Source organism: Syngnathoides biaculeatus, chromosome 16, assembly GCF_019802595.1.
Source record: "Syngnathoides biaculeatus isolate LvHL_M chromosome 16, ASM1980259v1, whole genome shotgun sequence".
NCBI lineage: Eukaryota > Metazoa > Chordata > Actinopteri > Syngnathiformes > Syngnathidae > Syngnathoides > Syngnathoides biaculeatus.
Window position 1 is genome coordinate 12,098,229 of NC_084655.1, and position 12,029 is coordinate 12,110,257.

At 42.8% G+C, this 12,029-nt stretch overlaps 1 protein-coding gene across 1 annotated transcript in view; it reads right to left on the reverse strand.

Annotated features, from left to right (window-relative positions):
- LOC133514668 (glutamate receptor ionotropic, NMDA 2B-like) overlaps positions 1-12,029 on the reverse strand; it is a 126,168-nt gene that overhangs the window by 82,616 nt on the left and 31,523 nt on the right. Inside the window, exon 4 of the mRNA XM_061846503.1 lies at positions 2,721-3,332. Within this exon, the coding sequence (XP_061702487.1) occupies positions 2,721-3,332 (612 nt within the window). The remainder of the gene's footprint in view (positions 1-2,720; positions 3,333-12,029) is intronic.

A 12,029-nucleotide genomic window follows, 5' to 3' on the forward strand; every position in this document is an offset into this window, starting at 1 on the left:
TGGAATCTGCTGGTAGCGAAGGAAATCTATTTCAAGCTTTTGCAAATAAAAAAAATAATAACAATAATAAGACTCCATTGTTTTGGCTGATGAAATCACACCATATAAACTTTCATCCATCCATCCATTTTTCAAGCCACGTATCCTCACAAGGGTTGTAGGGCCAATGTATAAATTAAATGCTTTTCCAGAGATGTAATTTATCCCTCATAGAGGCTGAGAATGCTTCATAAACTGCACTAATTACCAGGTGTAAAAGTCTAATAGTGAAGACATTTTTATAGTTTGGGACTCATTTCTATATGGTAGCCATTTCTGTGATAATTAGGGTATAGCATCTATTAGAGTGGAGGCCACCATTTGATAAACTATTGTGGTACGTTCACTTGTTCAGTTAAGTTAATTCATTATTGGAATAACATAAATTTGATCCAGTCCAGTTTTTTCATCACATAGTAATAAAATAGTGCTGTATTGTAAGATATGAATACAGTAAGTTGAAAAGTCTCACGCACGCATACACGCACATAGACAAACTCAGACACACACACACACACATGATATCAGGGAAAATTGAGCAAAGGGAAAAGTGGCAACATGTGGGCACGGTGATTATCACGGGCGTGCCACCAATTCTCACAAAAAAGGCTCTGTCGCTTTATGATGCCATTAGTTAGTGAAGAGGGGGCAAAAAAAAAAAAAAAATCACTGCAGTTTATAACGCCGAGGCAGACACACCTGAAAATGTAACACTATGCGAACTGCTTTGTCAACAAAAACGTTGTAAATGGAAGATGACTGCGCTGTACATTCCTCTTCATATATCTGATGAAAAGCGGCAGAAATACAAGCTTCAGTGGCACCCGCTGACCTCCACTTGTCACTGAAGCTCGTATGCGTGTGTGCTGGTGCAACTGATGGCCTGGACCTGATGGCACCAAAACTGCAGGAAAGTGGCAGGGTGGGTGGAAACGCAACAAGACTCCCTGAGGTGTTAAAACCACAGACCAACTAGCAGACTGTCAGCAGAAGACTCAACACGACTCAGCATATTTTGATGGTTATTACTTCGAGCAGATGGATTTGTGTAACTTTGAAATGGATGAGGATTTGGAGGAATTGGCTCAAAGTCCAGATCCAGGCAGACACAGATAAAGCATTTTCTGATCCCATTAGGCAAGGCTTAATAAATAGGCAAAGCTCCGTTCTCTATTCTAGTGCAATCTCGAGTTGACCCATGCTACCATCGCCATCGTCGCTAGCAGCTGTTCAACTTTCAAGTCTGACATCAAGCTGAGCCCCTGTCTGCCTGTCTGGCTGCCTGTCTGTCTGTCTGTCTGTCTGTCTGTCTTTGTGACTGATTGACTGTTAACAGTACAAATCAAGTTTACCTTACAAGCTGTATTACATCAGTGGCCTACAGAAATAGGAAGGAATAGGTCAACAATAGAGAATAATAAAGTAAGAAAAAAAGTGATTGAGTGACACCATCAAAGAGGTATTGGATTACACACCTTGATTTTCCTCTGAAATGTTAACTCATCAAGTACATGGTTTATTTGCGTTAACAGTTTGTGGAAGAAGCTTTTCCGTTCCTGGCTCATGCCCCAGTGTACAAAGCGATGTCTAGTCGGACATGCTTGAAGACAGAACTTGAGAGCACTGACCTCGACTCCATCGAACACACAGGAATGAACTAAAATAGAGTTGACGAGCGAGGGCCGGTGAGCTATGATTCACAAATGTTCCACTCGATAACAACTATTACCCTTGTCCTGTTCTAGTTTTGGGCGGGTGACCTCGGGCAAGACATTGAACCCTAATTTACTCCCAGTGGGTTTGTCAGCACCTTGCATGGCAGCAGTCGTTCACTGGTGTCATGTCTATGCGAGTCGGCAAATGGGAGGGCTTTGTAAAGCGCTATAGGCAGTGTGATGGTGTCGCTAAAACGCTATATCACTGCAGTCCATTTGTTATTGCTTTTCCACACCTTTTTGGATTGCTCTAGAAACCCCACACTATTTTTTTCCCAATAATAAGTGACACACACTTATGAACAATTACAAGATATCAGACGTCGCCTATCAGTTAATATATAAACCGGTCACCTTTCATGGGTGAATCCAAATCAAAACAGATTCACTGTGTCTCAAATAAACTACCGTATTTTCTGCACTCTAAGGCGCATTATAAGGCGCACCTTCAATGAATGGCCCATTTTCAAACTGTTTTCACATATAAGGCGCACTGCATTATAAGCCCCATAGAATAGACGCGACAGTAGAGACTGGGGTTACGTTATGCATCCATTAGATGGAGCTGCACTAAAGGCTCATTATTGATCCACATATAAGGCGCACCAGATTACAAGGTGCACCGTCGACTTTTGAGAAAATTAAAGGCTGGTAGGTGCGCCTTATAGTGCGGAAGATACGGTGCCGTAAAATAGAAGTAGGTGTCAACATTGCACTTTAAATAAAATGACAAAATAATCAAATGAAAATGCATTACATTGGAATACAAAATTATTTTCACATGATTTTTCTCCACTTGTAAATTGAAAGCTATCGCAAGTAAATGCAGGACTGGACTTTAATCTCTGGTGACAACCAACTTGTCTATCTGGTCCATTTTTAAATGTCCTGTCATTCACAGTTAAGTGTGCTGTAAGCGTGATTTCATAAAGTGTGCCATTTTGTGACAAGACAATTGTGTCCTACCTTAGCAGCCATGATCATGGACGAACCCCCGCGGACTCCGAGGATGGGGATGTGGGTCTGGGCCGAAATGAAGTCCAGGATCTGCGCGATGGCCTCCTGGTCGGTGTCATCTCCAAACACCACGCCTTGTAGCCAGTGCTGCGTCATTAGGTCGCAGATGCTTTTTATGATGCTTTTAGGGTCCGTCTCATTCATGGTCAGGATCTCTACGTTGGGCGCCATGTGTAGAAAGTCTTCCTTCTCCCGAGCACCCGCCAGTGCCATCTCACTGGAGTTGCCCACCAGGACAACGGCGATGCTTAGGCCACGCAGGATGTTGGGCAGAGCCATGTGGTGGGGAGGGGGCGGAGGGATGGGAATGTAGTGGCCGCCACCTCCTCCGCCTCCCTTCTCTCTCCGGGAGTGGCAGGTGGGGGGCAGGTGAAGAAGGCAGAGCAGCAGGAGAAGGACACCGAGTGAGACAGGGTGGCAGTGCAGCAACGGGGGCAGGGCTGGATGGAGGTGTCGGACTCGCCTCCCTTGCGAGGGGGTGTAGGTACAGACCCCTGCATGGATCCGAAGGGGGGAAGGGCAGCCGCTGACAGGCATGGCGGAGGTGTGTGAGAGAAATACCTGTAGAGAAAGAGAAGGAATGCATTTTTTTTTTTAAATTAAGGGAAAAAAATGGGATAAAACCAAGTCAAGGAAGAGGAAGTAAAGCGGTTTGAATATGAGATGGAAGTGAACACAGAACCATGCAACATTGATTGTGTAAAGTGGATTGCCGAGAGGCTACATGTGAATTAGTGCATGTCAGTGTCGCCCACAGACACGATGCGGAAGAGTGAAGGAAGAGAAGAAGACTCTGTGGGAAACAAGCCAGAAACACACTGAGGGACAGGAGGTCACTCACATGAATAGTGCAGAAAAAACACACTCCTACATGATATGATGCCATATACTTTACATACAGTATAATCAGTGCATGGATCAGTAATTCATGGGGAAATCTGTGGAGGATCACTGTAGTATAGATCATGGAAGAAATAAATTCTCCCTGAGGATAAAAACACTGACTTCTTCACAGGAAATGACCAAAGAAAAAAAAATAACATTTTGTCACAGTATAGGACAATATAAGGAAAATATTTTTGCTGATCCCCATAGAATGACAAACTTGAAAACAAAGACTTTGTGCATTATGTGAGGCTATCATCCGTTCACTGAAAAGAAGGGTTGGCAGCGAGCTCACAATGTCAGTTCAGGGTCATCCCAGATCTGTTTCATTGTCTTCTGCGCCAAGATCCTCCATACATGCATTTATGGACCATGCTTGTGTTGGGCCATCATGCTGTGACCGTAGTGGTCTTTCTTCCAACTCTTTGGGGCATAGAATAGTCCCCCCCAAAAACATAAATCTCGCTAAGAATGTAAGTCACTGATGCTGTATCGTGGTATATGCTGGATGGATGGAACAAGTTTACAGCACAATTACAACTGTGTATGCTGGGTCACAAATTAGAGTATGTGTGTCAGTACTAAGAAATCCATATTTTATAACTGTGTGATCTAATATTCTTCTAATTTAATGTGCTTGTATAAAATCCTCTTAAATTATCATTACTCCATTTCGCTGGTCATTCTTTGTTTTCACAAGTGAGAAATTCTGAAGCCTTGAGGAGGTCTGCTCTTATTTTGTAAATCAACGCTGTTCATGTAAAACAAACGTCTCGTTTTGTCATGTTTTAGCACTGCACTTCCCATTCAATTCCAAAATGTTGAGTACTTTATTTTTTCCGTTTGAACTAGTCCATGGTGTTGCCAAAGATAGTATTGGTGCCAACTCCCGGAGATCCTAAACAGGATAAGAATGGCAGGATAGACGCAACTTGGTTACCGTGCAACTTCCATCCATCCATTTTCTATATTGCCTATGAGCATGATGGATAAATGGATGGAATTGTCCATAGGTGTGAATGTAAGTGTCAATATTTGTCTATATGTGCCCTGCAAATGTTTGGTGACCAATCCAGGGTGTACCCGGCACAAACGGGCTCCATCTCACACACGACTCCTTTGTGGACACTCGTAATAGAAAGTGGATGTTTGGAGCTTGTTAAAATGAAGAATTCGCAATTAAATGATTAATTGATGGATTAATTGATTAACTGATTTGGGTGGGAGTTCCATTATTTTTATTCTTAAAGGTCCACTGTCATGAAATGCATGACTTTTAGTGAGTTATTAGTGGAAAAAACGGCAGCCAGTATGGACCCATCTGTTTTTTCACCACAAAATGTGATTTTGACATTTATGGCTTTTTGTAACTCCCGCCATGACAATCCTATGTAGGGCTTTGTTTTCAAGAAGAAGCAGAAAGTGACGTACAGGGCAATAGCGCACTCAAGCCATCTTTCTGTTTATACTAGTTTTACCTGCTGGAAGGTAGTTCGTTGTTCCTTCGTGTTAGCCAAAATGCCGACTTGTTGTATTGCTGGATATTGCTTGAACACTCGGGAGGATGGATTCGCTCTTCATACTTCGTCGTGAAAAATGGATTGCACAGGTGCAAAGGACAACAGCTCCGTGGGTACCAAATGACAGCTAGGTGTGTATACAGCTACTAAAAAAAGAAAACACAATTGTTGGGCGGGAGGGGCCGCAATCCGTAAGTGATGGTTACTAAATGTGTCAATGTGCACATCGGAAGGCTTCCGTGCAGCAGCCGCTGAAGGGCGGCCTCTGCAGGCCTTGTGGATCGCCAACACCCTTGTCAACAAGGCCGAGTCTGGCCGGCCTTGTCAGCCGGGGTGGCTCGTCGCAGCGCCGGGCCGCAGTGGATCATCTCCGCCGCGGAAGTGGATCGGACAGGGTGGCGGTCTGGCCCCGGTGTCATCGTTGTTCGCGGGCAACGTTGTTTTTATCACCACCGTGCAGAGGTGGATTGGGCAGGGAGGTGGTTTGGCCATGAGCCACATATCATCTAAATATTGATTGAAACAAAAGGGTAATGTTGCCCCAGTCACTTCACTCGATTGTGAGATTTTCTCTTCTTCGAACAGAGCTTCTGTTTCAGAAGGGGCATGTTTGTCTCCCATAGTAGGGGCCACGGCATGTTTTCACGGGCAGGCGCTGCAGCCAATATGGCGACCACTTGGATGTCAAATGACACTTCCGCAACTTTGCGCATGGATGACGAGCTCTCCGATCGTGTTTATTTTTTCGCATAGACATTGAAGTGAATAATGTTATATGTATTTTTCATTACAATATCTATTTTAGAATGTTTATAGGGATGACACTTGGGCTTTAATGTGTATGTGTCCTAATGCGTTTAACTATCGTCAGAGTAGATGTACAGTAGGTGGGAAGATGATGGCTGCAGCTTTGTAGGCTAACAGAGCCAGGACAGTAGTGGCGTAACTGCTTAGAAATGTGGTGAATTTAGGAGGCAGATGAGAGGAACAAAGAACCAACAAAAATAAATAAATAAACAATCAGATCCAAAAAAAAAAAGGATGACAGCTAATGACAAGAATTGACAGACAGGATGAAAAAACAGAATAGAGAGTGTGAGGAAGATAGAAGGACTTATGCAGAAATGACAGAACAACTTCTTTAGGGAAAACTAATTGCTGGCGGTTTGTCAGCTCTAATTACAGGTCCCTGTGTTAATAGCCAACTTCACACGCCTCCCCAGGAAGGACGGAGAGGTGGGAGGGAAGGAATTATGGAGGGATGATAAGAGGCACGAGGACAGAAAGAAGACAGAAAGGGAGGAGGGCGCAGTGGGAGGAAAGACGTAAACCAAGGAGGACCTTGGTGAGACAAGAAAGATGAAAGTAAAGAGGAGAAAACGCCAGGAGAGGGGAAAAAAAAGTCATTCAAGACAGACAAGAAGGAGGGATCGGCGAGAGAATCACACAGTGAGCGGGCGCGTGAGCTCGAGATGCACTCTTTGAATCTGGACTTCTCTGGCAGCACTCTGTTTCCATGGCAACAATTAAAAAGACCTACATGCACTCATGCAGGCGCAGTTGATGGACACAGAGATACACAACATACCCGCAAACTCACTGCAGAGGTGCTCACGCGGACACACACACACAGATCCTGGGTGAACAATGCATTCTCGGGAAGATTTTGTGATAAAGTGAAAAAGTGCAGTACGTCGCTCATAACGCCACCACCAGCGATTCCTGAGGAAATGCACGGCAAAATAACGTCTCGTCATACAATGTCATAATGAACTATTCATAAAAATAGGGGGGTGGGGGGGGAGTCTTAGAGCTTTGTAATCGGGTTTGTTCAGCCATTTGTATCTTTGTTAAAACACTACTTCCTGGTTCAAGGAGGATGGAGAATCGATGGGCGGTCCCATAATGATTGCGGGGTGCTGGACCATTCCACTATTGAATCAGTGTTGAAATATTTACCAAAATGGATCGCAATAAATTGCGATTGGCTGACAATCAGTTCAGGGTGTACCCCGCCTCCTGTCCGAAGATCTCTGGGATAGGCACCAGCACTCCCGTGACCCTTGTAAGGAAAATGGATTTTTCCCAAGCTTTGTTCAGCCAAGGCTCCCATTTTAGATAAAAAAAAATCTCACGGCACACCATAAAGAAGAAATACTGCAATAATGATGCAAACTGACACACTCATTGTGAAATCTGGCCTATTAAGTTGAACACACCGACTGTATTTGCTCGCAGGAAGCCAATACTCATTCTGTTACAGTATACGCATAGCAACAGGTCAATATACTGTTTTTTTGTACCTTATGCTACCTATTGGAAGATTTGATTGTCCTGTCTGTCACTATAAGTTCCCAGCATAAAAAGATTAAATATATTTGCAATGAATAAATTGTCATTTTTGGACAAACCCAATGATATTGGACAGTTTCCCGCAGCACCCGAGATGGTCTCTCATAGCAAACAAGGATGCGGCACTACCCTGATTGGGAATCACTGATTTCACATATTAACTAATGTTAATATGCACTAATATAGACATGAAATTGTATTGCCGCCTCTTGCCCAGAGGCAGCTGGGATAGGGTCCAGACGTCCCGCCACCCAAATGAGGATAAGCGGTATGTAAAAAAATGGATGGAATTTCAAACCAATATTCTACAAAGCCAATTGCAATAAAGTTGTTATGATGTTGTTATTAGAATGCAATGATTTGAAAATCATGCTCAACTTCCATTTAATTGAATACATTACAAAGAAGATATTTAATGTTCAAAGAGATAAGCTTGATCTAGAATATATATTACTAATCCACCCACAACAGTCCGAATTCTTCTCTCTTTTCTACTTTGGCCCAGAGAACACAACATCCACAATTTCCAAATACAATTTGAAATGTGGAGTCGTCGGACCACAGAACACTTTTCCACTTTGCATAAGAACATCTTAGGTGAGGTTGGCCCTGGAGATGCCGGCGGCGTTTCTGAGTGATTTTGATCAATGGCTTTTGTTTTGCATAGTAGAGTTTTAAGTTGCATTGACAGATGTAGCGCCGAGCTGTATATAGTGACTTGGGCTTTCTGAAGTGTTCTTGAGCCCATGTGGTGATATCCTTTACACATTGATGTCGGATTTTGATGCAATGCCGCCTGCGGGATCGAAGGTCACGGGTATTCAATCTTGGTTTCCGCCCTTACCGCTCACATGCAGTGATTTCCCCTGATTCTCTGAACCTTTTGATGATATTGTGGACCGTATATGATGAAATTTCTGAATTCCTTCTAACACTACATTGAGAAATATTTCCTTTAAACTGTTCGACTATTTTCTCACGCACTTGTTCACAAAGAGGTGAACCTCAACCCATCTTTGCTTATGAATCCTTTTAAACCCAATTATGGCAGCAGCCTGTTCTCAATTAGCCTGTTCGCCTGTTGGATGTTCCAAACAGGTGTTTGATGAGCATGCTTCAACTTTTTTTTTTTTTTGAACATGTTTTCAGCCTTAAATTTCCAAGTTGTTTAGTTGCTAAAACAATGAATTTGATCAGTTTGAACATTTTATATCTTGTCTTTGTAGTGTATTCAAATAATATAGTTGGAACATGATTTGCAAATCACTGTTCTGTTTGTATTTAACACAACGTTTCAACTTCATCGGAATCGGTTTTGTAAAAAGTCTTGTCCATGACTTTTTGTAGGATAATTTACAATACTTGTGTAGGAACCGGCTGCACACACAATTTATAATCGGCATTGATCGCGCAGATGCAATGATATACTGTATCACAAACTTGCCTCACTGCAGTGGGTGTACACAGATCAGCAAACAATCCTGGGAACACAACCGCGCTCACACACACACACACACACACAGCATTAAAAAAAAAACTATACTGTACATATTTACAAAGGACCAAAATCACCAGCTTACTTTGCCTTGCCGCACATTCTTTGACGGGAGGCATACAATCAGATTCGCACAGGATTATTAGGCAAGACAGTGTGTACGTCCAACAATCATTGAGAAAGATGACAGCATAAAACTGTGTCACAGCCAATTCAATGTGTGTGGGGGGGGGGGGAGAGAAAAAAAGACCAGCAATACAATATGGATGACGAGTATGAGGTTACGACACTAAATGCCCCCATTTCCCTGTCAGCCAGCCCTCTCATCTCACCCACCATTTGCTCGATTAGCCACACCAGCGCACACAGCCGCCGTATCACTTACACACGGGTGGACTGCAGATAGTTCCTACCAGGCCAAGAGCCCGCAGGGCCCAACCTTCCCACTCTCAAACTCCCACGCACGTTTTGGAAACTTCGGTTAATCTTTTTGAAAATACAAAGATTGGTGTAAACATTCTGCGTTATTTGGCTTTAATTTTCATAAAAAGTTGCCCCCAAAAAGGGAAAAACGGGGTTTTAGCAGTAACTAAAAGGTTGGGTAGCACAGTTCTTTGGTATAGCCATCCATCCATTTTTTAGCCGCTTATCCTCACAAGGGTCACGGGGAGTGCTGGAGCCTATCCCGGCTGTCAACGTGCAGAAGGCAGGGTGGACCCTCAACTGGTTGTTCTTCGGTATAGTTGAAGTTTATTGAGTTCTCTCTAATGTGAATGTTATTTATCTTTACAGTGAATAAAACCTCTAATAATGAAACCAGGGGGAATTAAGTGCTCAGAAGGGAGGCTTTAAAAAAATGTACAAATGCATTTTTATTGTAATATTTTGGGGATGGGGGGGACCAAAGTGGTGTTTCTCCAGGATCATATAAACAACATCATTCGTTCTGGATACAGCAAATGATATTTAACACACACTACTGGACATAATAGATTTGTTTTAAAACATTTTTTAAATTATACTATTGAGAAACGGCACGAACCTTACCGGAGACAGACTGGGCGGAACACATCTAAAGGCACAATGCTCGGCGGAACATAAAACACTGCATCACCAGCACAGAGGCGTCTGGGAAACTAATCACAAGAAAATCGTCATCACCGCATAATTTAAATGGGACATCTTATAAAATATTAGTCGGGCTTGGCTCAGCACATGCGCCATCTATTTGCAGTCTGAACAGTCCTGATCCGGAGGGAGTGTCAGCATCTCCAGAAGACTCCAATAACACCCCCAAAAAGATGCTAGACGGGTCGTTGCTCAATATAGTCGTCGACACTGAGGAGGCTCGCTTCATCGCATGCCTTAGTGCCGTCACCGGTCGTCATGGGAACAGAAGCCATATTTGGGATTTGTACGAGACACGACCACTCTCCTACATAGCATGATTTGAATCAGTGCGACGAGTGGATATTTAGAGTCGTATTTACTACGGGGGCCAAATTGCGTCTTCAATCTTAAAGATTGCGCACAGCACTCGCTGATGTTGGCTGCCATGTTGTGTGCGTAAGATTTTTGTCACTAAGATCCTAAATTGCGGGCAATGAACTGCACGTTCACTACCTCAAAGACATTGCAGGCAACAGGTGAAAAATGAGTTGCGAGACATTTAAAAGAGGGTGTTGAGGCTTTTGGGAGCTCTGATGGTTTGCAGCATGAAAATGAAGTTCGAACTGATGGAACTGGAAGACTTAGTGGAAGAAGCAAGCAACCATATTACTAAGTAACAAAATAGAAATCTATCATGACAATAATTTTGGGGAAGACGGGACTGGATAAAATTCACGTTTCATTAGATTTACCTTGTCTCGCATAAATGGGAGTTGGGCGCAACTTCCATAACTTTACATTTAAAACGTGGGCAAGTACACTTTAAAAACTGCTCCTGAAGAGACCAGCACATTGCTTCAGCCCGCTGAAATGACCCTGATGCACAGAAATGCAAAGAGGAAAGTTTTATCATGGGTTATACGGCATGAGTCCTTTTTGAGACTAGCTTCAACTCAGCGCAGTGATCATTCAGAAGCACCGAAATTGCAATTTGGATGATGCTTGCGCACGCGTAGGCCTGTCACCTCTCATTTTGCCTTTGCCTCAGCATCTGGGGTGTGCATGGGCAATGGGTGGAAGCCTTGCCCCTTTCCCCCTTGATGTCCAATAAATTTGAATTTGTGAATGTCTAAAGGAAAGAAGAGGGGTTCAAGTGAAGGTTTCTCTGTGCAGCTGGGCGAGCTGTGGCACGGGTGAATTTTACCCAAATCACACATTGAAAGTTATAAAACCTGTAACAGGGCAAGGAAACCGCCCCAAATATTTTCCCCCGACCCAACGCCGCCACATTTTTCCCGAATGCACAATTTTACAGCCATTCAGTTACATACTTTTTAATATGTACATTTACAATGTGCTCTTGAACGCATCACAAATGTTTTGCTTAGAACACAAACGCAGTTTGTTTACTTTCACGGACAACAAAGAATCAAAGTACTCCTGAAATAACTGATTGGATGTTTTAAAAAAAACATTTTGAAAAATGGTTCAAATTCTTTCTTCTTTTCCATTTTGTGTGCAACTAGTGCTCAGGAAAAAAATAATGTTTGACAGAATTTACTTTTACCATTTAATTATAAGGACACATGGTTTCAAGTAATTTTTATTCCCTGTCAAATGAGGTTGTGCAATATTCTTTAATGCATTTTTCCCCTTTATGGCCATACTTCAGTTAAATTCAGTGGAGCTTGTGAATGTTATGAATACATTGTCGAGAGATTTTATTTTTATGATTGTACTACCAGAGGTGCTTAATTGTTTAGTGCCTTTATCTATACACTATAATCACAAAGTAATTGAGGGCAGAGAAGCAAAAGTGAGGTGGACCACTTTCTCCCATAATTGTCTTTTTTCCTTGAAAAGAAAAACAGCTGCAGAGAATATTTTCACCAACAT